This window comes from Bos taurus, chromosome X, assembly GCF_002263795.3.
Source record: "Bos taurus isolate L1 Dominette 01449 registration number 42190680 breed Hereford chromosome X, ARS-UCD2.0, whole genome shotgun sequence".
NCBI classification, from domain to species: Eukaryota; Metazoa; Chordata; class Mammalia; order Artiodactyla; family Bovidae; genus Bos; species Bos taurus.
Window position 1 is genome coordinate 812306 of NC_037357.1, and position 27966 is coordinate 840271.

Genomic DNA, 27966 nt, shown 5'->3' on the forward strand with positions numbered 1-27966 from the left:
CAGAGTGGAGTCCTTTGTTAGGGTTAGAATTTCCCATAAACCTGCTCAATAATTTGTTTTTGTTTGGCCTCTTTGAAATTTACACAAAGCATTCCCTGTAAAGGGCAACACTGTCCTGAAGGCTGAGAAAGGCACTTCAGACACAGGCTCAAAGTTGCTCTTTTCAGGTAGAGCCAGCTGAGTAATCTTATCTCAACTGGCTGCTTTTCAAGGTGCCCAATTCACGAGCTTTCCTCTCTGGGAGCAGTGTTTGCCCCAGGGGATCAAGTGCTTTCTAGTGAAGGGCAAAACTTTGGGAAATCCCAGAGCCCAGGACAGTACAGTCTGTTAAGGAGAATCTTGGGGAATGGAATGAACCTCACAGACCATGTCCTTCTCTGCCTCAAGCACTGGTAGAGATCAGCACTTGGCCCCAGGACAGAGACCAGACTGAGAGGTTACAAGGAAGCAGGGAACCCAGGAAAGGAGGAGAGACTGCAAAGGCAGCTGCCAGGCTCTGAGTCAAAGGCTATCAGTCATCTCTGCTCCGACTGCTCCACTCTCTCACAGCCCAGCCCTTTCCCGGGGCCGGGGCAGGGGATTGCTACATGCCAGCTTACCTGGGGAAAAACCGGAGCCTCACTTTAGTCCCTTCCGGTAATTGACATGACAGGGCAACCAGGCGGGGGAGGAGGGAGCTTCCCTCCATAAATGGTCCCACCCCTGGGCAAGGTGGCTCACTCTGGCAGCTAGTGACTGGGGAGTGTGTATCCGTCACCAGTCAAGCTCGGCCAGACTGAGAGACAGGCAGAGCAGCCCAGGGAGCCAGTGAACCATGGACAAGTTGAAGTGTCTGAGCTTCTTCAAGTGCAGAAGGAAGGAGGTAGGAGTCTGTGAGCTGCGGACCTGTGGAGGGCTTGGGAAGGGAAAACTTAAGGAGAGGCAAATCTCAGCTTTTGCTCTCTTTGACTATTCCGTTTACCACATTTCTGTTCAACTGCCTTCAAGTGTGACTGAGATGTCCCCATAGAGGAGAGGAAACAGGACAGCTCTTACTCTGGTAGCGAGAAGACTTATGGTCGCCTCATCTTCTGCCTTGGGTATGCCCACCACTTTCTGTGTTCTGTCCCTCTCTGAACTGTGTCCATAGGTTAGAGGGAAATAAGAAAATAACCTGACCTGAGGGAACCCTTCCCTCTTCTCTGAAGTGGAGAGAGTGCTGTTCCACCTGATGGGACATGAGAATTTGTCTGAATATTATTTTGTGGCTTTCAGAAAAGCACTGGTTTTATTCTGGAAAGGAACTCAAACTTCCCTGACAGCTCCAAACACCAAAACTAGCCAGCATGAAAAAGAGTCTATGAATTTTTTTAAAAGCAGAAACTATATTTGAACCTGTTTTTCAAAGAGCTCCTCCAATTTCAAGAGTATTGATTTCACCTAATTCATCTTTAAGACATTTGTACTTGAAATTTTATTTGGCCATCTTCATTTGCCTTTTATACTGGGTGCCACATGGAACCTTTTCACTAAAATTTGGATGACATAACCCAAAGAACTAGTAAAAATATCCACCTACAGAGGTTTTTTCATTTTAAAAGCAGTCATGCACAGAGGTGTCACTAGCTTTGGAAAACGTTCTCTTTGGCTATGTTTTTCAGGGTTTGTTTCTCTCTGTCTCTGCCTGCCTGCCTCTGTATGTCTTTCTCTCTCTCACTGTCACTCTATGAATTTTTGAAATTATGCTTCTGTGTAATTTTTAATAGAAAAATAAGCTGATGATATTTTTCTTTTTCTAGAATGCTGAGGTTGCACCCGAGAATCTTCATGTTAATGAAAATGATGAGAATCAGGAGCGTGGTAACTGGTCCAAAAAATCAGATTACCTTTTATCTATGGTTGGATATGCAGTGGGACTGGGGAACGTGTGGCGATTCCCCTATTTGACCTACAACAATGGCGGAGGTACTACCCGCTGCCCCAATTTATTTCCCCTTCAGTTTTAAGGGAGGTGCTCTATGGCCTCTGATGATATTTAAGACCTAAGGAAAGGTATATGATAATATGGGTTAGTGGGAGGATGGGAAATGAGCATACTTCATTTTATTATTAGACCATGGTTTTCTAGCTCAAGTTGGAAAGCTGGTTTCATAAGATCTTCAGATATAAACTTGATAAAAGTTGCGTATTTAGCACTTCTGATTTCTCATTTGAAATCCCAAACAATCTTCATATGACTTACTCTTCTTAATTTATACATGTTCCTATAATAATGTATTCAGACTCAAGTTGTGTTTTGCCTAATTTATTGCTGAATCTAAGTAAAAGGCAGGGAATTCTCATTCTAATAGGAAATTCAAATAAATCATTTGCTTAAATAAAATAAGGCATTACATTTTGGAAACTTAAGTTTGGAAAGAGTTGATTAAAAGGTAATTAAAGGTTTTGTACGTTAAGCTGCAATATCAGTTACATATATTCCAAATTGGATTGACCAGGTAGAAGATCCTTCTAAAATGCAATAGAATTTAATTCAAGGCTAGGTGTTTAATTTCTGTAAAACAATATGGTTTATACCTCATAGATCACTAAAGAAGACTCAATTAGAACAAGGAGAAAAAAATAACTCTGAAGTGACACCCAAAAGGAAACAGAATGAATTGCATAATCCTCTAGTAATGTTGAAACAACTTTTCACTTACACCATATTTATTTACTTGTAATTACAAGTCCTATTAGAAGTGTAGAGGTGACATTCCCTTATATTTCAAAATTGGATACCAGTGAAACTATGCCACTGTAATTATTTTTCTTGGTACAATAGGATTTTGTGTGGCGATATTTCAATCTTACATTCCTTATTAATTGGTTATATTAAAACATTCATATTGCCCTTCAAAGATTTAAGAAAGGAGCTCTGTTTATCAAACACTTTAAGTGTTGGTCCATAAATTACCAACATAAATTACCAACTAGAGCCAACATTGTTTAATCAAGAGTTTAGTATACATTTGAGCTGGAAGATGAGTCAGGAATCATATGTCCTAAGTTCAGTGTAGTTGAGAAAAGCATTCAGGTTCCTTTTCAGCCCCTTATGTTCAGGTTTAAATTAAGAAATACCCTGGGAGTTGATGTCATAAAGGGCCAGTACTTACTATAGATTTCTAGGAACTATATCAAACTAGGTTTAATATAGAAATTTTAAACTTAGCTGAAACAAAATGGCATTATTTTATTGTATGCTATTACCTCTCTCACTGTTTCCTCTAAAAATTAGCTTATCATATTGGCTCTCATTTTTAAAAGATCACATCATTTGAGTAGTGGATGATCTATTCTCTCTCAGTTGCTTCTCTTTTTTGCCCAAGGGTAGAACAGGAACACGAAATTCAAATTTGTCAAAAGTTAATAGATTAGATTTAAACTTATGGTCAGGCTTAAAAGACTGTTGCTAAAATCTGGAATCATTTTTATCTTTAGATGCTTTTTAACACTATAAGAAAGAGAAGTATCAGACTACCTTAGGGTCTAGGTCAGTAGTGTGAACTTTGTATTGCTAATCTACCAGTTATGGTTGTTATTAATAATGAAATAATATAATGGGTGAAAAGCCATTGATAACACTGAGGAAAATTGATTTTTGTGTGTGTCTACAAACCTGTTTACACTGGGCTGGCAAAATATTGCATATTGTTTTTCAAACAGATATTTTGTATTACTTTTTCTTCATATTTACCATTGGTGGGAATTAAACTTCTATTAGTCATAGTAATGATGGTATGTACATTGCAACATCTGTAAAAACATATTTGTCCTTATGCTCTGGTGACTAGTGACTTGCATGTAACAAGTACTTTATTGTCTTCTTATTTTTAGTAAAATATATTTTTAGGGTTAGAAAAAAATGTAATGCCCAGGTATGGTGTTATAGTATCATAATGGGAAAACCATATGAAGAAAAAAATGTACATAATCCAACCCAAAGTCTATTTTACTCACTTATTCCACATTTTCTTATTAAACACTGTTAATTTAAGACTTCTAGAATACTTAAACAACAAATTTAATATTCTGTCCCCGTTTCTACCAAAATTCTGGTCAAAGTTTTAATGAATTGTATTCCCTAAAAGTAGACAGGATAAACGTAAAATAATAAAAGGTTTAACAACAACAACAACAACAAAACCAACAAAAATGGGACTGAATAATCTAAATGTAGGAATATTAGTCCTTATGAAATTGAATGTTAATTCTGAGTGCATCTCAAGGGTTCAAGATTCTTATACCAAAAATAATGTTTCTTTAACATTGAGTGAAGACACATGACTATTTGGAGAATAATGAACTTAACTGCAATAGCTTCTACTTTGAACCACATTTAACATTTAAACCCTAAGCCTTAAAAGCAGATTGTTTTTGTTAGTTTTTAAGGAGAGAGGAGGGAAACTAGCTTTGAACATACACTATATGCCTGCCTATTTTGTGAAGTGTTTTCACATAGGCTCTGTGATTAAATCCTTACCACAAACTGATGACTTGGCATTGCTCTTCCCATTTATGAGGAACCCAAGATTGAGAGGTTAGATAAACTGCCCCAGGTCACATAACTAGTACATGGTGAAGCCAGGATATAAACCTCGGTCTATCTGTCTCCAAAGCCTATGATCATTCAACTTCTTTGAATTGCTTTTTATGGGTTATTGTTTTTAATAATCACAACAACCTCATTAGGTAATACCAGCATCCCCATTTCATGGATGAGGAATCCAAGGTTTAGAAAACCAACAACTTTCTTACAGATTTGAAGCCCAGATTCAGTTCTCTCTGACTCCACTATATCAGACTGCTTTCAAAATGTTGGGTTGGTTGTCAAAGTGCCATCAAGATTTGGGCATATAATAGTACTTTGGTTCTTTTTTTTGCCTTTTCTAGGTGCCTTCTTAATACCATATGTGATTATGCTAGCCCTGGCTGGTTTACCTTTGTTCTTCTTAGAGTGCTCCATGGGACAATTTTCTAGCTTAGGTCCAGTTTCAGTTTGGAGGATTCTTCCATTGTTTCAAGGTTGGTATTAAAATGTTTTCCTTATGCTTATTGGTTTGTTTCTGCATGTAGCTGTCCTCACTGCGTGGAGGAAAGCATTTAACATTTGGACATGATGGCCCAGGTAGTAAAGAAACTGCCTGCAATGCAGGAAACACAGGTTTGATCCCTGGGTCAGGAAAATCCCCTGGAGGAGGAAATGGCACCCACTCCAGTATTCTTGCCTGGGAAATCCATGGACAGAGGAGCCTGGTGGTCTATACAGTCCATGAGGCAGCAAAGAATTGGACACAACTGAGCAACTAACTTTCAAAGTCAGAGACATACATTGTTTTTTTATTTGCCACCATCAAATTTAGAAATCAAATGTTAATATGTATTTCTCTTTATCTTGGGCTGCAGATATTGTTGGGGTTAAGAAGGATATGAGGAAGTTGTTTTATTTTCACCTTTTGAATTCTCTTGGCAAACAGTCTTGTGTGTTAACTTTATGGCTCTGCCTTTTCTTCTACTCCGTATGCGGTCTCTGTCATGTTGCTTTTGCCTATCTTTTACAATGCCTCATTCAGGAAAGTTGAAGGGCAGGTCACTATTTTTTTCTTGGATGATCCTAATGGAAATAGGACACTGGGAACATTTTTTTTTAAATGCTTTGATTGTTATTAAACATTAAACAGCCTTTCTGTTTGAAGATTATATATCATTTTTGGTACGTGCTAGCTGCTGAAAGCTACCTGTAAAAGTTTCAATGTAACATCAAAAATACACTTATAGTGAGGTGAAGAGACTATTATGCTGGAATATTAAGGAAGCTACCTCAAAAGTTAGTCTTAGCATAGAAGTGATATTCAGTGTGCTAAGCTGCATTTTCAAACTAGAGAGTTAAAGAAATTTCAGAAGTTTAAATTCAGATAATTACAATTTACTGAATTTTCTTTACACACCTTGTAGAAATGCTGTACATTTCCCCTTAGGACATTCTTTCAGAGGCTTTATCTTCTACTTGTCAAAATGCTGGTGTATAGATGAAGATGGGAGTATTGGTCACTGAATCGATAGGATATGAGCTTTGAAATTTTTTTTTTTTAATAGTACCCACTCTGACAAGAATTTACAGACTTAATAAGAATGAGTAAAGAACATGGCTTTTCTTTATGTGAATTCAGTGGCTTAATATAGATCTTTAATCTTAGCACCTTTTCCTGATCAACTCAAAATCTGTCTAAAAAATCAATCATCAAAATAATTTTGAGAAGCTATTCAGACAACAGTACTGTCTCCCACGCCTCCAATAAAGAGAAAACATTGAAACAGTTTTCTCAGTTTAAAATAGATTTTGTGGAAATTGAGAATGCAGCTGTATGAATTAGCAAAAGAAATTTCACTTATTTTTTTAATTTTATTTTATTTTTAAACTTTACATAATTGTATTAGTTTTGCCAAATATCAAAATGAATCCACCACAGTACTTATGTTTTTAATTGTTCTCTTTTCCAGGTGTGGGGATTACAATGGTCCTGATATCCCTTTTTGTGACAATCTATTATAATGTCATAATTGCCTATAGTCTTTACTACCTGTTTGCTTCTTTTCAACGTGAACTACCATGGTCAAAATGTTCCATCAGTTGGGCTGATGGAAACTGTAGCAGATCACCTTTCGGTAAAATTCATTTATTTATTGTTAACTCTGAATCATTCATTCTTTTATATTTTCTAACAAGATTAAAGGCCTAAATCATTTCCTAACAAATTTAGGTTCAACTTTAAGTGAGCCACAGGTTACTGATGAAATCAGAATAAGTCATGTATAATGTGAAAGTTGATTAATGCAATATGTTAATTTCTGAGGGCAGCCAGTAAAGCTAAACCACTACTTGGAGTACTTCTTGCAGACCTAGGTTGTCAGTGGTAGACAAGGAAGAAAATGGGAAAGTGGTAAGAGAGAAAATCACTGTTTATGATACATAGTAGTGTTCAGGAGATGGTGAGTATTGCTAGTCTTTGGAATAATGTAGCATCAATATTGTAGACTATTACCACTGGGATTGGCTGTGTATATTGGAGAATAAATTGATACAGATTTAACACTTCTTAGGAATTTAAAGGTGTCATTTATTTATATAGGTTAAATAAGTCCACATATGAAAATTTCCCTAGAGTACTGAATCCCAATTGAAATGACTATTACTCTATAGCTGTTGTTACTGTAAATAAACTGTAAATATAAAAATACATAGTTTAAAAGGGCAGATATTTTCATACTCACCCTCAGCTTAGTAGTAGAGAAAATTTAAGTTGCTGAGTGTGCATGGCTTATTCCATTTGTGAAATTTCTACTCCACATTCACTAAATAAGAATTTAGACAGTACCTTAAGTATTTCACCATTTAAAATTTATTTCCAGGAAAGCACTCGTCTAAAACTAAGTACATGTCTGTGTGTATTCTTGTTTTCTAATTTTAGTGACACATTGTAATGTGAGTATAAGCATAAATGAAATCTTTCAAGCGAATAAAAGCTGGGTAGACGCCAACAATCTTACCTGCATCAATGGAAGTGAAGTTTATCAGACAGGACAGCTTCCCAGTGAACAGTATTGGAAGTGAGTACAGTACATTATCTACATCCTAAGCAGATGTTAGTAAAGTTTTTTATAAATAAAATAAAATATTGATCAGCTCCTTTCTTAACTCGTATAAGAGCAAATTATACTTCATTTGACTCAAATGTTTATCCTGTGTGAATAGTAGTAGCCTGCAAAATTAGCCCATAGCTAATAGATTGTCATTCATAAGTTAGTTATTAAATGGGCACAAGGTCGTCAGTGATGATTTATATAGTGCTTATTATCTATAAGTTAGGGCATTGCTTTGAAGAAAAATATGCAAATTTTAGACTATAATGAGCAAGTTCTAATGATAAACAGTTGGGTGATGAATAATACTAGGGGCAGAATTGCTATTTAAGGCTGAAATTCTTCATTATTCATTTTGTTTATAGTTGTCGTTATATGACAAAATAGATGTTTGGGGTTATATTTGCTTTTATTAATTTTAAATGATCTCTAATCTCCTTACTGTATACCTGCCCTTTACCCTTATATAACTTCTTTGACTACTGCTGTAATGAAATCTTCCTCATCTCCATGTTACTGCTCTGTGTGACCCTTTTAAAATTTGGCCCCTGAAATGTTCTAAACATCAAGCTAAGAAGTAAAATCCTATATCTATATATGTCCCTAGTGGAAATCATGGAATTTTCCAGAAAGCCTTTGAAAAAGGTATAAATAATGGGACCATTTAGCTTTGATAATAACAACAAGTATGATGAATTAGAGCTTCCCTGGGTCAGGTGGTAAAGAATCTGCCTGCAATGCTGGAGACTTGGGTTTGATCCCTGGGTCTACGTTCAATCCCTGGGTCGGGAAGATCTGCTGGAGAAAGGAATGGCAACCCACTCCAGTATTCTTGCCTGGAAAATCGCATGAACAGAGGAAACTGATGGGCTACAGTCCATGGGGTTTCAAAGAGTCAGACACGACTGAGTGACTAACACTATGATGAATACAAAAATATTTAATACAATTTAAAATGTCTTCTCTGTCATTTTAACTTGAGAAAAAAATACCATAATGAGTAAAATAATCTGATGTTAATTTTTTTCCATAGAGGAGCTTTGAAATTTTAGGGGAAAATCGGAGCTAAAGGAATGAGTGGATCTTTTATTCTATGATTTGAAATTTTGAATTGGCTGCAGTTAACCAGAAAGTTTTGAGCCTGACTTATCACTGAATTATTTTTGCCCCTCCATACAACTGTATCAGTAAAAGGCTCATATGACATTGATGTCATATTAACATTAATAAATACTAATTAATATTAGTATTAATATGAATAAATATGAATTAGTATGAGTATTAGTAAAATACTCATGAAGCTTCCCCTGTATGAAAGGTATTACAAAATTCCATGTATTAAGATGAATGATTGTGTGTTAATCAAAGGACATCTGTGTTTTCAGTAAAGTGGCACTCCAACGGTCAAGTGGACTGGATGAGACTGGAGTCATTGTTTGGTATTTAGCACTTTGTCTTCTTCTGGCTTGGCTCATAGTCGGAGCAGCATTATTTAAAGGAATAAAGTCTTCTGGAAAGGTAATTTAGAAAACACCTTAGACAGTGATGTTGCTGTTTTCCAATTTCATTGTAGTTCAATGCCAAGTAGTATCAAATGCATGTTCTTTTCTATCATGAGATCCTTCGAATGTGTGAAGAGCTTTCTAAGTAGGCAGCCTCACTCTAAGAAAATACATAACAACACTGCTATTGTTAAAAATAAAACTAGCAAAAATTAGTACTAGATGTGTGTGATTTCTCTAAACTTGGACCCTTCTAGCTGATACAGCATTCTGGGAGTATATTTTTAAAATTTCCATCCTATTATAATAAAGAAGCATCTTGAGTGGAATTATATGTTACAATTTTTGGTTTGGAAAGTCTAGATCCCTGTTATATATGTTATATAGGGTAATAGTGTCAGCATTCCCATTATTCCATTGTTGTAGAGAGAAAGAAAAAAATAAAGCTATACAAGTGTTCTCTTAAAGCTTGCCAAAATTGACTCAGAACCCTCTCTCAGCAGAAAGTCCTCTTCTGAAAAACATTTCCTATGTCATTGTTTTATTTTTAAACTTTCAGAGAGCACTGTGGCAATATCAGAGAACATGAAATTTTCTCTGTGAGCAGCTGTACAATACCCAGAAAAATAAACATGTGTGTGTTTGTAACTACCAGACTGAAATTTTCATAAGGACAGAGAACAAGAATAACTGTGGATACTATCTTTGTGTTCCTGGTACAATATCTAGCACAGTTACTGTTACATTGTAATGGACATACTGTTAGATCACAAAAATACCAGGAACATCACAAATTCAGTGGAAATTTTCCAAAACAGTGTTGCGATTGTACATTTTTTAAACCCTTGGTTGATTTTTGATGTTAATATTGAAAAATCCATGAAATTCCATTTACCCAGGCAATTAATTTTTACTGGTCTTGGGATGGTTTGTTTAAATCATCTCCTTGGGTATATTACCAAACATAGGAAATCTATGGAGCAAAGAAATTATCCACATTAATGAAAAGCTAGCCTCAAAGGCAGTCTGTTCATCTGGAACCATGTGTTATCTAGGATACAAGCAGTTCACATGTATATATGTGTGCTCTCAAACACTTTTAATGGTAGCTTTAAGGATAATAATATCAAGTGTCCAGTACTCACTTTAAAAACTTTCACAGGATTTGAACAGAGACTAACCACTGCAGTTAAAAGTTTACTTTTTAAACTACTTTAAAATCATTTTCCTTCCCACCTTAATGCACTAATTTACCAAGAGGTGATTTTCACTATCAGACATTTGTTGTTTAGTCACCAAGTTGTGTCTGACTTTTTGTGACCCCATTGACCAGCACACCAGGTTTCCCTGTTCTTCACTATCTCCTGGAATTTGCTCAAATTCATGTCCATTGAGTCAGTGATGCCATCCACCATTTTATCCTTTGTTGCCCGCTTCACCTCCTCCCCTCAATCTTTCCCAGCATCAGGGTCTTTTCCAATGAGTTGGCTTTTTGCATCAGGTGACCAAAATATTGGAGCTTCAGCTTCAGTATCAGTTCTTCCAATGAATATTCAGGGTTGATTTCCTTTAGGATTGACTGGTTTGATCTCCTTGCTGTCCAAGGGACTCTTAAAAGTCCACAATTCAAAATCATCAGTTCTTCATGTTCAGCTTTCTTTGTGGTTCAAGTCTCACATCCATACATGACTACTGGAAAAAGCATAGCTTTGACTAGACAGACCTTTGTCCGCAAAGTGACGTCTCTGCTTTTGAATTCGCTGTCTAGGTTTGTCATAGCTTTTCTTCCAAAGAGCAAACATCTTTTAATTTCATGGCTGCAGGCACCATCCACAGTGATTTTGGAGCCCAAGATGATAAAATCTGACACTGTTTCCACTTTTATCCCATCTATTTGCCATGAAGTGATGGGACTGGATGCCATGATCTTCACTTTTTGAACGTTGAGTTTTAAGCCAGCTTTTTCACACTTCTCTTTCACTTTCCTCAAGAGGCTGTTCAGTTCCTCTTCACTTTTCTGCCATTAGAGTGGTATCATCTGCATATCTGAGGTTGTTGATATTTCTTCAGTCAATCTTGATTCCAGCTTGTACTTCATCCAGCCTGGCATTTTGCATGATGTACCCTGCATAGAAGTTAAATAAGCAGAGTGACAATATACAGCCTTGATGTACTCCTTTCCCAATTTTGAACCAGTCCGTTGTTCCATGTCTGGTGCTGTTGTTTCTTGACCTGCATACAGGTTTATCAGGAGGCAGGTAATGTGGCCTAGTATTTCATCTCTTTAAGAGTTTTCCACAATTTTATGTGATCCACACAGTCAAAGGCTTTAGTGTAGTCAGGGAAGCAGATAATTTTTCTTGCATTCCCTTGCTTTTACTATTATGCAATAGATGTTGGCAATTTTTTTCTGGTTCCTCTGCCTTTTCTAAATCCAGCTTGTACATCTGGAAGTTCTTGGTTCATGTACTGTTGAAGGATAGCTTGACGGATTTTTAATATTACCTTGCTAGTATGTGAAATGAACGCAACTGTTTGGTACTTTGAACTTCTAGATTTACAAGCTGAATTTGGAAAAGGCAGAGGAACCAGAGATGAAATTACCAACATTTATTAGGATACATTTAGGAAAGCACTTCATCTGGATTTCAAATAACCATTGCTGAAATAGTCTTTATTTACAACATAAACCTGGGAAACATTGCCACATACATCAGAGTGTTTTGAAAGTGGATCATTCAAAGAGTGGTAAACAGAGAAAGAGGAAATTATGCCAACTTTGGTATTAGTATTATCAGACATTAATAGGCTAAATATTTCAACTGGCTAGTAACTTTGTATATAATTATATACCATGAGTTTTAAAAATAATAACTTTTGGTTGTTCTTGGTAGGTGGTGTATTTTACAGCTCTTTTCCCCTATGTTGTCCTACTCATCCTGGTGATTCGAGGGGCAACTCTGGAAGGTGCATCAAAAGGCATTTCATACTATATTGGAGCACAGTCAAATTTTGCAAAACTTAAGGATGCTGAGGTAAGACAATTTGGATTTCACATTATCTAAGGAGGTAAACCTTAGATAAAGTCAATACTGAAAATCTTTGATTACCTAGAGTCTTGTAATGTAATAGCTTGTAAAAGAATATGGAGTTAAATTTATTAATGTTTCTGTCCACTAGGATGCCTGATTTTAAGTGTTTAACATGACACTAATAGTGTCTTATTGGAAGTGAGACTGTCATTTTTAGCAACAGGATTTTCAAAGTCATTTTTTCGAAACTGATCCTATTTGACCAAAAGGATTTGGGGCTTCTTAATCTGAAAAAGCATATTTCATGCATGAATACCCACAAATTGATGACCAGGGCTTCCCAGGTGGCACTAGTGGTAATGAACCTGCCCGCCAATACAGGAGACATAAGAGACGTGAGTTCAGTCCCTGGGTGGGGAAGATCCCCTGGAGAAGGGGCAACCCACTCCAGTATTCTTGCCTGAAGAATCCCATGGACAGAGGAGCCTGGTGGGCTACAGTTCATGAGGTTGCAAAGAGTGAGACACGACTGAAGTGATTTAGCATGCATGTGACTTATCAGATAAACGTGCAGTAGATTTAAAGATTACAGTTGATGGTTTAATCGTCTAATATAAACTTTGTCTTCAAAAGTTAATATTCTGCGATGAACATTGGTTCATCGCAGCACTGTTTATAATAGCCAGGACATGGAAGCAACCTAGATGCCCATCAGCAGATGAATGGATAAGAAAGCAGTGGTACATATACACAATGGAGTATTACTCAGCCATTAAAAAGAATACATTTGAATCAGTTCTAATGAGGTGGATGAAACTGGAACCTATTATACACAGTGAAGTAAGCCAGAAAGAAAAACACCAATACAGTATACTAACGCATATATATGGAATTTAGAAAGATGGTAACAATAACCCTGTGTACAAGACAGCAAAAGAAACACTGATGTATAGAACAGTCTTATGGACTCTGTGGGAGAGGGAGAGGGTGGGGAGATTTGGGAGAATGGCATTGAAACATGTATAATATCATGTATGAAACGAGTCGCCAGTCCAGGTTCGATGCATGATACTGGATGCTTGGGGCTGGTGCACTGGGATGACCCAGAGGGAGGGTATGGGGAGGGAGGGGGGAGGAGGGTTCAGGATGGGGAGCACAGGTATGCCTGTGGCAGATTCATTTTGATGTTTGGCAAAACTAATACAATATTGTAAAGTTTTAAAAATAAAATAAAATTTAAAAAAAATAGAAAAAAAAAAGTTAATATTCTGAAGTTAAAACATAAATTTGAAATGAAAAATTCCATAAACAAAACTGTTACTTGTATACTAGACACATAAATATGTGCTGTGAATATGAATTGGTAACCCCTTTTAATATTAGTCTGTCTTCAGATAATGGCTATGTGTATCATATGTACATAAAATCTTTTACAATTTTAACTGCAGAGGGCACTGCCAGTAAGTATACTCCATTGACTTTCCTTCTATTGATACAGCCTAATAACACTTTCACTTAGAATGTAACATGTCACATTCTTAGAATACATTAAGCTTCTGGTCAGGCAAAATCCCACAATATTATATTAAAATCAAGAAACACTATAATATCATATTAGTAGTATTAGCCAAAATGGATATTAGTTTTTAGCTTGCTATGGTATTCTTTGTGGAACTCATGCTTTCAGCAGTTGCTATGTTCTAAATACTCACAATATCGATATTTAATTATTTTTTGTAGAATGTTTCTGATAACCAAGTCAAATTTATCCATTTTTAGTCATGGAAATCCATCCTTTACCTTTTTGAAAATTGAGAGGTCAGTCTCTGGCCTTTGGTTACCTTCTGTGTGTCCAAATCATTTTCACTCAGTAGTAATCACAAAAAATCACTCTAAATCATTGATCTAGGTGGCAGATTCATGTTGATATATGCAAAAACCGATACAATATCGTACAGTTAAAAAATAAAATAAAATAAATCATTGATCTAAATTGATGACTCCAAATCATTTTCGAACTATGAACTTTTATTGTTTATGTGTTGGAGATCAACGTACTTTGATGTATCCAAAGGCCACTGTTTATTTCTTCATTTTTCTCGGGCCTCACATTTTTTAACCTTGTTTGTTAATCTCTTCCCAACTAGATGACCATTTTTGACGATGGATAAGAAACAAATAAAATGGAAGTTGGGATTCATCATCTTCTCTCTGTTAGGTTATTAAACAAGATAAAATATGTTAATATACTTTGAAATGGTAAACTGTTATATAAATGAGCACACAAGTATTTTAATTATTTCTGTTATATAATACTAAATAATTGTAGAATGCAGCATTTTTCCTAAGAAATGGACCCTCCATTTTCTTTAAACCTCATATCTTTGAGCACAGTGGAAAAGCTCCTTTGATATTCCTCTAAGTGGCTTTTAAAGCCTCAGAAACCTAGGCTTTATAGCTCCATGAGACTATCCTGAAATTTTTATGTGACTATTTTATACTGGTCTGTGTTTTGGTGTCTCTATTATCTTTAAAACATCAGAGCTAAGCCTAAAGTTCTGTATGAAACATACAGTTTAATTCTCCTACCTCCCCATCCCAACACAAACACTGTCCTCACCCCTTCTTTGGGAGTGCTGGCAATGAAAAATTTTTCTTAGATGTTTTTTATTCCTCTCCAATTTATATTCTAAGCATGCAATCACACGTATGTATTTTTCCTTTTCTTTATTGATATCTCTAGGGGAGTAGAGAACCACACAAATTGATAGCTAGAGGGGTCTCCAGTGATTGTTTTACTAACTCCTTCATTTTAGAGTGATAAAAGTTGAGACCCAGGAAGATTCACATTTAGTTAAATTTACATCGCCTGTTTGTGCATCTTGAATTAAGATTTCCTAATCCCTAAACTTGGAGAAGGAAATGGCAACCCACTCCAGTATTCTTGCCTGGAGAATCCCAGGGACAGAGAAGCCTGGTGGGCTGCCATCTTTGGGGTCGCACAGAGTCAGACACGACTGAAGCGACTTAGCAGCAGCAGCAGCAGCAGTCCCTAAACTAATAGTCTTTTATATAGCTGTGAGATGGGTAGGTATAGAGATGATAAGTATGTTTGGAACTAGGCAGCCTAGTTATATCATTCATGGTATGCACAGCATTCTTACACAACTGAGACCTGCCACACCACCTCCAGACCCCTTCACCCCACTCACATATGCATGCATAATGTATCAAGTCAAAGCAGCTGAGAGACTAACATAAGCATGTTGTTCATCTCTTAATATGGGTTGGCCAAAAAGTTCATTTGTGTTAGCCAACCTGATATGTAAAACTCCCTAAGAAATGAGTGCATCTTATTCCTCACATGATTTTCTTATCTTGTTGTTTAGTCACTAAGTCATGTCTGACTCTGTGTGACCCCATAGACTGTAGTCCTCCAGGCTCTTCTGTCCATGGGATTTCCCAGGCAAGAATACTGGAGTGGGTTGCCATTTCCTTCTCCAGGGGATCTTCCCAACCCAGGGATAGAACCCGAGTCTCTTGCATATCCTGCACTGGCAGGCAGATTCTTTACTGCTGAGTCACCACTTAAATATAACCAATTGTTAAATGTATAAGTGAAATAACCATGATCTAGCTGTCTATCTATGCATCTATCTACCGATCTATTTATCCATCCATTTTACTTTCTACTGGCTTCCTGCCATTATAAAAGCAATTTAGTATAATAATCATCTGCTGCTGCTACTGCTAAGTCAAGTCAGTCGTGTCCAACTCTGTGCGACCCCATAGACGACAGCCCACTAGGCTCCCGTCCCTGGGATTCTCCAGGCAATAATACTGGAGTGGGTTGTCATTTTCTTCTGCAGTGCGTGAAAGTGAAGTCGCTCAGTCAAGTCCGACTCTTCACGACCCCATGGACTGTAGCCTACCAGGCTCCTCTGTCCATGGGATTTCCCAGGCAAGAGTACTGGAGTGGGTTGCCATTGCCTTCTCCTAATAATCACTTAATATCAAGCTATATTCTGAAGACATAGTAAATATGTATTTACTCCTAACAACTTTATTTCTATTAAAATTGGAAATAGATTACATACCTTTCAAGGAGAAAATTATTGTTTTTAACTTCCACAAATGAAACTGAGTATCAGTTTATATTTCTTTTCCATAAAAACATAATAGCTATCATTGAATATCCCATTGCTTTGCATATGTTATCTCATTTAATTCTCACATCATTCTTAGGACACATATTTATTACTACTATTATTATCATCATCATCTCCATTTTACAGATGAAACAGGCTTGAAAATGTTAAAATAAATCAAATTCAATGAAAGTGAGAGGTATTGGGTTTAGACTTCATTCTGTTTGATTCCAGAGCTAGAACTGTTAAGCCACCATGTTAACATGCCCTGCCTTCCATTAACCAATCATATTTCTAGATAGACTAAAAATACACTTTTGCCTACTTATATGCCAACCCTATTATTTGAAGTCTCCATAATTAGATTTTTCTTCAGAGTACTGTTATATCTATAGAATTTCACTATTAAGATGGATTTACCTAGGTTAGTTTCTAAGACTAATTATTGCCCTTTAGCAAAGACATAGGAGGGGTAAATTGTGAAAGGGGGAAAGATGAAGGGGTTGAATTAGATGAAGAGTGTGAGCACTGCTTAAAGAGATAAGGCCAGCTGCATGGGGCTCTAATCAAAACATGGAATGAGGGAACTGGATGATTGAAAGTCAAAGTGAAGTCACTCAGTCCTGTCTGACTCTTTGTGACCCCGTGGACTGTAGCCCACCAAGCTCCTCCATCCATGGGATTCTCCAGGCAAGAATACTGGAGTGGGTTGCCATTTCCTTCTCCAGGGGATCTTCCCAACCCAGGGATTGAACCCCATATGTGGCAGAGGTGGGGATACAGATCAATGGGAAAGGGATGGACTATCCAATTGATACAATTGATATCCAAATAATATAATGGATAATATCAATTATCTTCAATTGATATTTCATTTAGAAAACAATGTATTTGGATTTCTATATTAATATGCGTTAAATTCAATTTCAGGTGAATTGAACTTAAGGATATGAGCAAAACTAAGTCTTTTAGAAGAAAATATAGGATAGTAGCTTTATGACCTTGGGCTAAGGATTCTTTCTTTCAGTCAGAGAAATCAAGGACAATACATAAAAGCAAAGATAGATACCTTCAGCTACATTAAAACAAAATCTTTGGTTCATCAAAGGACACAATGTTAAGAGGGGGGAAAAAGCCACAAATTGGGAGAAAAAATTAAGACATATAACAGATAAAGGATTAGAATCTGACTACATAAAGAATTCCTAGAGGTCAAATAAGGCAAATAACCCAACTAAAACACTGGCAAAATATGTGAACAGGTATTTCACAGGAAAAAAAAAACTATAGAATATAAACAAATAAAAACATGCTAAGCCTTATAAATTATTTAAGGTTATCAACACTCATTTCACAGCCATTAGTTTGGACAGCATTCAAAATTCTGACTGATGTTAGCAAGGATGTGGGGGAGTGAGAACTCTCATACCATCTGGTGGGAGTGCAAACTGATACAACCACTTCAGAGAATAATTTGGCAATATTTAGTTGAATTGAAATTTCATATGGTTCAAACTGATAATGGATAAATCTCATATACTACTGAATGGAAAATGCAGGTTGTATTAGTTAACATGCATTAAGATAACTTTTATATAAACTTAAAAACATGCAAGGCTAAATGCCATATTGTTTAGGATAGTAAAAATGTGAAGAAAACCAGAGAAATGATAAACACAGTAGTCAGGATAGCAGTTACCACTGAAGTTGGAAGTGTGATATAATCAGGAAGGAGCACAGGTAGGATTTAATAGCCTAGCAACATTTTATTTCTTAAGCTCAGTAGTGGGCATTTAGGTGTTTGTTTTGTTTTTATAAGTTATTCACTTGTATATATGAAATATTTTATACAAATGAAAAATTAAGTGTGTGTTTTAAAATATTATTTTCTTTTATAGGTTTGGAAAGATGCTGCCACACAGATATTTTATTCTCTGTCAGTTGCCTGGGGTGGTCTGGTTGCCTTATCATCTTACAATAAGTTCAATAACAACTGCTACTCAGATGCCATTGTAGTTTGTGTGACAAATTGCCTTACTAGTGTGTTCGCTGGATTTGCTATTTTTTCTATATTGGGACACATGGCTCATATATCTGGAAAGGAAGTCACACAAGTTGTAAAATCAGGTATGTAATGCTATATATAGCTTGTATATAGCTCATTTAAGAAACACTGATATACTTTATAGCAATTAAAGCACTCAAGATTTAGGGTATTTTTTCTTTCTCATTTCATCTTAAATAACTTGGTTGTTTTAATCATATAATAATTCTTAGATGATCTGAGAAACAAGACTATATTACAGAACAATTGTTTAAAGTTTTTTCCAAATTTTGTTTAGTGCTTAATATGAACTACTGTTAATATGAACTACTTACAGCACAATTGCAAGTATTAGGCATCACGCTATGCACTTTACATTATCTTCATCTGCGTGTATGTATATAAATATACATACAGATATACATACATATGTGTATTAATATATATATGAATATGTGAGAGAAACTATATATGAAAATTAATCCATGTACAATTACACTATTATATCTGAATTTTTAAAATGCACAAATGTCATATAGATTGAAACCCAACTGACTTTGCGTATACAGCTGTGTCCAGCTTTAAAGGAATCTGATTAATGAACGTCTTAACTTTAAAGACATTAACTAGAGATGCTTAATTATCCGGCTTGGTGGCTCAGACGGTAAAGAATCCGCCTGCAATGCAAGAGAGCTAGGTTCGATCCCTGGGTGGGGAAGATCCTCTCGAGAAGGGACTGGCTACCCACTCCAGTATTCTTGCCCAGAGAATTCCGTGGATAGAGGAGCCTGGCAGGCTACAGTCCATGGGGTCGCAAAGACACAACTGAGCAACTAACACTTTCACTTTTGAAGACTCTTAGGAACAGAAGTCTAGGGTTCTTTTAAGTCAGTTTTTCTTACTAAATTTCTACCTATTGTTGGTATCATTTGGTGGAGAGACTGATGAATGAGAATAGAAAGGACTAGAAAGGACTTTGGAGATCATGTAGTGTTCAGCTTCTCATTTACAGAGGACGGGACTGAGCATAGAAATGTTATGTCTTGCAGAAGATCAAAAATTAGGAAGTGATAGAGCGTAGGCTAGAAGCGAATTCTCCTGACGCCTAGGTCGGTGCCCTGAGAGGTTGGAGATACTTAAAATACTTAAACTAAGTATCATATAATATGATTTAAAAAATGTTAACAAGTGTCTAAAAAGGCAACATACATCAAATAGAAAATAAGATTCAATTTATAGTTTTATTACATACAATCTTGCAGGTGTCCATATAATAATTTAAATAGCACTAAATTTATACCTGTTATCTTGTAATAACCTATAATGCACTATAATGTGCAAAAATACAGAATCACTATGTTGTATACCAAAACTAACAGAATATTGTTGTAAATCAATTATACTTCAATAAAAAATAAGTTGGCACCACACAGCTGTGAAATGTACAGTGAAAAAAATAAATGACACTACATATTGTGATATTGGGTAAACATTGGAAAGAGAGTTGACTGGAGTTTAAGACAGTTGTTCTTCATTAACTAAAAAAAAATAAAATCAGCCCAATATCAGTGATGTAGTTAAGATTTCTTATGTGAGAAATGTACCATTTACAAAATTTATCTCACTAGCTTAATTTACAACACGTTTACATTATCATATTATAGAACAACCTACATAAACACTTTTAAAAAGTGATAGTGAAACAGTTGCTAAAGAATGTATATTATCCATTGGATTGCCAAATTGAGATTTTTCTAGTATCTTACTTTGAAAAATGTTCAAATATGTGAATTTCTTTAATTTTCTTTAACTTAATTTAAATTAAAATTCCATTAATTTTTCCTAGGTTTTGATTTGGCATTCATTGCCTATCCAGAAGCTTTAGCTCAACTCCCAGGTGGGCCATTTTGGTCCGTATTATTTTTTTTCATGCTTTTGACTTTGGGTCTTGACTCTCAGTTCGCTTCCATTGGTAAGTAATACTCCCAATGTTAACATATCCCTCTCATATTTTACTCTATTTCAAAACATCATTTTCTTACCCTTGTTGCCCCTGTCTAGCTTTTACTCTAAGAATGATCTTTCTGAAAATTCTTTTTAACTTAAATTTTAAATATGGAAAAATACAATGTACTCATGTATCAGATACTTGAAAGGAACAGACATTAATATTTTATGTTTGCTTCAGACATTTTTTTATAAAAATAAACTGTTACAGATAAATTTGAAGTCCTTTATGTTTCTTTGCCTAATACAATTCACATTTCTTCCTTCCTAGAACGCAACTGTCACCATGGATTATATATGTTATTTGTGTACATTGTATATATATATATCCATAAATAAGATAAAATTTTTAAATTTTCACATAAATGTGAAGTTTCATAGCATACATACCATTCTGACAGTTGCTTTCTATATGTATTATGAATCCATGTTGATACACAGACATGTGTTAGTTGCTCAATCATGTCCAACTCTTTGCTACTCTCTGTGCATGGACTTAGCGTGCCAGGCTCCTCTGTCCATAGAATTCTCCAGGCAAGAATACTGGAGTGGGTAGCCATTCACTTCTCCAGGGGCTCTTCCCGACCCAGGGATTGAACCCGAATCTCCTGCATTGCAGGAAGATTCTTTACCATCTGAGTCACCAAGTTAATTCACAATCTGCTACCATAATTATGGGCATTTGGATTATTTCCAATTTTTTTAATTAATTTAATTGGAGGCTAATTACAATATTGTAGTGGTTACACGCACTGCTGCAGTAATTAGTCTTATATATGGTTCTCTTTACACACAGGAATTTTCCCTAGGGTTCAGTTCAATTCAGTCGCTCAGTCCTATCTGACTCTTTGAGACCCCATGAACCGCAGCACGCCAGGCCTCCCTTTCCATCACCAACTCCCAGAGTCCATGTCCATTGAGTCAGTGATGCCATCCAACCATCTCACCTTCTGTCGTCCTCTTCTCCTCCTGCCCTAGGGTACACAACTAAAAATTCTGAAACCGTTTTTGTCATATCACACTGTTACATAAAACATTTTAATAATTTATAGGATAAAGCCCAGCCTCCTCCAGTTGACTTTCAAAGCCCTCCAAAAATTTCAAACATGTTTCTTAATCCTTTACTCATATATCCTTCTACTTTTAGCCAGTACCCTGTTTCATGAACATATTTACTTCTTAAACCTAGAAGGCCTTTCTGTAGCCGTGTGAATTCACCTTATTTAAAAGTTCTACTAAAATTCTTCCTTCCCTATAACCCTCTTTCAAACTTCTTCAGCCCTTGGGAAACTATTACCTTATAATTGCTACCAATGAAAAACCTTATAAAACAGACTAAAAACAACAAATAGAGCTGTATTTGATTTTTTTTAATCAGAACTGATGAGTGGTGACTGCCAAGAGAAAGGACCCTATGGATTTTTAAAAGCAAGAAGTTGGGCCCAGAGTATATTCTCAACATATATTTGTAAATTTGATTAATAGAAGTTGATTTCTATGATTAAAATTATTGGCAAATGAGTTGACATGTCATTTTTTTTTCCTTCTGAAGAAACGATTACCACGACAATTCAAGATTTATTTCCCAAAGTGATGAAGAAAATGAGGGCTCCCATAACTTTGGGTTGCTGCTTGGTTTTGTTTTTCCTTGGCCTCATCTGTGTGACTCAGGTATACTACAGTATTTTTCCATAGACAAAATATTAGTTGGAATGTACTTTATAATCTAAATGAGGAAGCCATGGTTTAAGAGCATGTTTAGTATAGACTTCAAGATTTTCTGAGTTTTAACCCAGATTCTTTCCCCATCATAACACAATTTCAATAGCATGTATAATTTGGTGGGGGGAGCCCAATAGTGGACAATTTCCCCAAGTACGATAAAGTTACAGACTTTGTAGGCTCTAACTTTTGTAGGCTGTAATATAGTCTATATTTCTTGGCAACTACAAAAGAGCACACTACCTTTCATTTTTATAATCAACTATTCTAAATGCTTATTTTTTTTAATAGGGACTCATAATAGAATAAAAGGTATAGCCTGTTTGAGATATGTAAAGGCCCATTTGTGTTTACATTTGAAACATTCCCTTTTACATTTTGGCAGAGGTGAAACCAAGGAGCATATGTTAAAATCAAATTAGTAGATTCAATCTGAGTACCTCATCAATCATAAAAGTAATTAAAACTATATTTAAAAGTAACTGACGTGTTTTTTTTTTGGTAGGCTGGAATATACTGGGTTAATCTGATTGACCACTTCTGTGCTGGATGGGGCATTTTGATTGCAGCTATACTGGAAATAATAGGAGTCGTCTGGATTTATGGTAAATAGTGACTACAGAATGATCTACACATTTTATTAAAATGACTTAGTTTTATTCCTTTTCATTATGTTTACTATAATAATTAAGTATAATATACTGGGCAAAAATTTATTATGAATAAAATGTAGTTAAAGGTATTATATGCTTCATTGCTATAGTATAGGAAAATGTTTAGACATAGAAAGACAACTTAGAGCCAGAATGATTAATGAATGAAAGTATGAGTAAGGGCTGAATGCACTCTTTATTGCTGTTTTTAGGAGGGAACAGGTTTATTGACGATATAGAAATGATGATTGGAGCAAAAAGGTGGATATTCTGGCTATGGTGGAGAACTTGCTGGTTTGTCATTACGCCTATCCTTTTAATGGTAAGTATTAACATGCCATGAATCTGGTATCAATAATATATATATTTAAACACTTGTAAGGTAAACTTGAATTATTTACATTAAATACAATAAAGAAAATTAATATCATTTTAAAATCAATGATTTTCAACTTTTCATGACTGGTGCCTACAAGTTGCTAAAATTACAGTACCCTTCTTTGTTGCATTATTTATGAGGCCATAGGCTTAAACATTTACTATTTGAGACTTAAAGGTATCCTAAAAAGTACCTAGGACAAGATACTTAAAAATTATCAATACAATAAATTTTTAAAAACCAGTCATTTGCTCATTCCGTAAAAAATATGCTGAGCCACCTACAATGTTCTTAACCTCTCTGTTTAAGACCCAGTCTCTGCCTTCAAGGAATTCAATCTAAATATACTAACTGCTAAGGAACAACACTCAGTTATTAATGCATATTTTTATGGGAAGTAGTATCTGAAATTACAAAAACTCACGTGCGTCAATAGAGGCAATAGTTTATGTTAAAAATTAGTGTGATTTAGGAGCTGAAGGGAGAAGGACATGGCAACCCACTCCAGGATTCTTGCCTAGAGAATCCCGGGGACAGAGGAGCCTGGAGGGCTGCTGTCCATGGGGTCGCACAGAGTCAGACATGACGGAAGCGACTTAGCACACATGCATGCATTGGAGAAGGAAATGGCAACCCACTCCAGTATTCTTGCCTGGAGAATCCCAGGGACAGAGAAGCCTGGTGGGCTGCCCTCTATGGGGTCTCTCAGAGTTGGAAACAACTGAAGCGACTTAGCAGCAGCAGCAGCAGCAGGAGCTGAAGGAACGCAAAAAATAAATTTAAATAACAGTTCAGGACAGTAAAAGGCTGAATGCCAAGTAAACACTTCATGGGACAGAAAATTACTATGGGCTAGAGATAATGGTGGGGGTGGGGCAGGGGGAAACTTTATTGAGGATGAGTTTTGGTTCTCATTGCCTCCATGCTTCAATGATTTCCCTAGAAAAGGGTATTATGTTAATTTGATCTACACTTTATTTTAGAGGGTGTTTTTAATATTTGGCTTTGACAGTGCTACTAAATATTGTTTTCCTCATTTGACAAGTTTCCATAATAAAATAAGCCCTTTCTCAACTTAGAAAATCTAACTAGACATTTTAGCCAGCTAATTTCATTGATTTCTAGGTTTGACAACTGGATTTACTTTAAAATGCAAAGGTATTATATATTAAATGATATACATTATCATCTATTTTGTATAAAGTCATACATATTACACTCCTATCCCTCATCCACTCTTATAATTACATGAAATTATGGTAATTGTGAAATAAACTTAGTATAATGAAATTAAAGGAATTTTTTTTCATTTTGTTTGCTTTACAGATTTCTATATAATTAGTTTTAATGCTGCAACAGTCTAGTAGGGTTTTTTTTTAAACACTTTTTAAAAAACTTGGCCTTAAAATGTTTTAATCTTTAAGGTTCACTGTGTTACCCAAACATCTTTTTTTTTTCCAATAAGAAAGTACTTTGGTAACTATGTACCCATGTGTGAATTGCCTGTATGTTTTGGGTGTGGAGTAAGGGGTACTCTGTGTAGTGGGAAATAAATAGAAACTACTGCTAAGCAAGGCACAAGGCATGTTCACTAAAATGTATCTTACATTCTCATTGAACTAACTGATATGCTGGCTAGCTTACAGGACAGAATGCATGCATGCTAAGTCACTTCAGTCATGTCCGACTCTTTGCGACCCCATGGACTATAGGCCACCAGGCTCCTCTGTCCATGGAATTCTCCAAACAAGAACACTGGAGTGGGTTGCCATATTTCCTCCTCCAGACAGCACAGAATAAAATCATGCTATTATAAGTGAAAGTTCAATAATATAAATTTCAGATACTATTTTACTTTCAACAGATATACTTTATGGTAAAGTATTTTACTGAAATACGTGTTGTACAAGTATCTGTATCAATGCTAATTTTTGTAAGACAAATACAAGTTATTTAGATTGTTCATTTAGAATTTGATTTTCTGGCTAGTTACCTGATTATCTTAGTCACCTTGAATGTATTTTCATCTTAATTGTTTTTGATAAGTTATTTCTAAGGAATGGAATACAACTGCTAATAATTTGTACAACTAAAACCATTAATGCAATAAAATCTAATTTTTACCATTTTCTTTTCATATTTTACTTTCACAGTCAATCTTGATCTGGTCAGTGATACAGTTTCGTAGACCTAAGTATGGTCAAATTCCATACCCTAACTGGGGAGTTGCTCTAGGCTGGTGTATGATTACTTTCTGCATTATCTGGATTCCAGTCATGGCTATCATAAACATAATTCAAGCTAAAGGAAACATCTTTCAAGTAAGCATGTTAATATTATTTATACTTTATAATATAAAGTATTATCAAAATGAAGGTTAATATGAGATTTTGAACATGAGATCAAATTAATCACTCTTCCCCTCAGGTAACTTTTACACCTGATACAATTTATCTGTTACTATGTGTATAACATTGTATTATACTAGATGTATATTTTTGTGTCTCCATGTACTAGACTATAAGCTTCTTTAAGAAGGGGTCTTGTCTTGATTGCTGTCATATCCTCAGGCCCTATTAAAATGCTTAGCACATAAAAGTTATGGTATCTTGATGCTAGGGGTAAAGAACCCACCTGCCAACGCAGGAGACATGAAATGCGGGTTTTATCCCTGGGTCGGGAAGATCCCCTGGAGAAGGAAGTGGCAACCCACTCCAGTATTCTTGCCTGGAGAATCCTATGGATAGAAGAGCCTGGCAGGTTACAGTACACAGGGTTGCAAAAGAGTTGGACATGATTGAGAGACTGAATTGAACTGAGATGACACAAAGCAACTGACCTTTTTCCTTTATAATTTTCACTTTTAAAACTTCATCTGGTTATAATACATACTATAATAGCATGTTAAAACTGGAGTAAGTCTGGTATATTACCTTGAACCAAATCTAGACCCTGAGTTATCCCTCTTTCATGGAGGCCTAAGGGAATGGAGTTGATTATATCTCAGTAGGACAATGTCTAGGTAGGCTCAGAAGTCAGACTGGATTCAAGATTTAGGTCAGTGTTTAGTGGATCTAGATGAATGGCTTTTCCCTTTGATTCTTGAAACTTTCCAGTCATACACTGGTTTAGATCCTAACTTAACCCTTACTCTAAAGCCAGGATAGAAATTCAATGAAAGTATGTGAAGTGATACTGTTGCCTGAATGGGTTCACACACTTCCATTTTAGCTCATTTACATACTCAGTTATTTTGGCTTTGTAGTTAACACAGTTCTATTAACAATCGGTTAAATTTGAGTATCATTTTTTTCTGTAGACAATTAAGAATTTAGATGATCACGTTTTTACTTTTCTATGTTCTTATTTCATTTTGGTTAGCAAGAAGACATAACACTCTATAATGAATTTTTTTTTTTTTTTTTTTGCTTCTCAGCGCATTGCAACCTGCTGCAGACCAGCTGCTAACTGGGGGCCATACTTGGAAAAACATCGTGGGGAAAGATATGAAAACATGTCAGATTCTAAAAAAGAGACTAACCATGAAATATCTAATATTAGTGACAGCAGAAAACCAGAATGAGATCTATGAGCTTTATAATTTCAACAGGAATGTAATACAAAAATGTGAAACTACTAATGTTTAGCAATGTGATTTATCTATCTGTTCATACATACATAGCTGCCTCTATTTCACAATAAAAATTTTGTATCACTACAATATTTTTCTAATATACTGAAGGCTTTATTTTGAGCTGATTATTTAGAAAATAGTTATATTTTCTATTATAAAAGTTTTTAAATACTATTTGCTTATATTTCTTAGCATACAATGTTTCTTTCCCATAAATCTGGGGAAAATAAATATATTTAAAAGAAAGTGGTAAAATTGAAAATTAGGAATGCCATACATGTATGTACATAAGGAAAAAATGAACTATGTATATGAAGACTATTGCTTAATATCTTTGATTCATGTCTAAAAACTTCATGCCTTCATAGTTCACTTTTTAAAGGTGAACTTAGTAGTTATATTCTTTATTTACAAATAGTGAAATAAGACAGAAAACTATGGCCAGTAAGTGATAAATCTAGAATATGGAATCCAGAAGCTTTGATTATTTCTTTCCCCATAAAATGTGTTCTGTAGGTTATGGTTGGAATAAATACATGACCCATCTAATTTCTACTGTGTTTCACAAAATTTAAAGTAGTTCATTATACACCCTGAAGTCTAATTTCAAATAGAACATAGAACAAAATACTAATGAGGAAATGGCTTCAATCAAATCTAAGATCTTATGATTGTAATATATAGTTAATAGATAAGTAGAATGATTTTGTTTTACTTGAATAAGTTACTATTTACAGGTGATAACTTATTTACATACTTATGGGAGATAAACTTGTGAAACTTGTCAAGAATGAGGGCAGCCAAGTTAGAAATTCCTATGTGCCAATCTCTTTACAAAAGATAATGAAAACACCATATCATTAATAAATTTATACACTGATTATATATCATTTACAACTGGTTTAACATCACAATCTAGGATTACCAAACTATGTAAGAAACTTTTCAGTTATTCTTAAGGTTCTTAACATGGGCTTCAGAGACTGTATGAGGCTGAAATTACATGTAGTATTTTTCTATATGTATGTGTATATGCATTTTTTCTACTGCAAGAGTCCATATTTTTCATCAGAATATCAAAAGAAATCTGTGACTCTTAAAATATGTTTAAGAACCACATATACTACTGCTTTTTGTTCTTGTCAAATGATGAATAAAAGAATAAATTTAAGCATTATAAATTCTA

At 35.3% G+C, this 27966-nt stretch overlaps 1 protein-coding gene across 2 annotated transcripts; it reads left to right on the forward strand.

Moving 5' to 3' along the window:
* The first annotated feature begins 645 nt into the window (after window positions 1-645).
* SLC6A14 (solute carrier family 6 member 14) lies at window positions 646-27966 on the forward strand. Of its 2 annotated transcripts, XM_005227420.5 has the most exons (15): window positions 646-862; window positions 988-1079; window positions 1779-1944; window positions 4912-5043; window positions 6520-6684; window positions 7488-7626; window positions 9045-9177; window positions 12056-12196; window positions 18240-18468; window positions 20232-20357; window positions 21945-22063; window positions 22620-22719; window positions 22980-23089; window positions 25300-25467; window positions 26583-27966. In XM_005227420.5, the coding sequence occupies exons 3-15, from the start codon at window positions 1875-1877 to the stop codon at window positions 26727-26729; spliced, it is 1779 nt and encodes a 592-aa protein (XP_005227477.1). In that variant the 5' UTR covers window positions 646-862; window positions 988-1079; window positions 1779-1874; the 3' UTR covers window positions 26730-27966.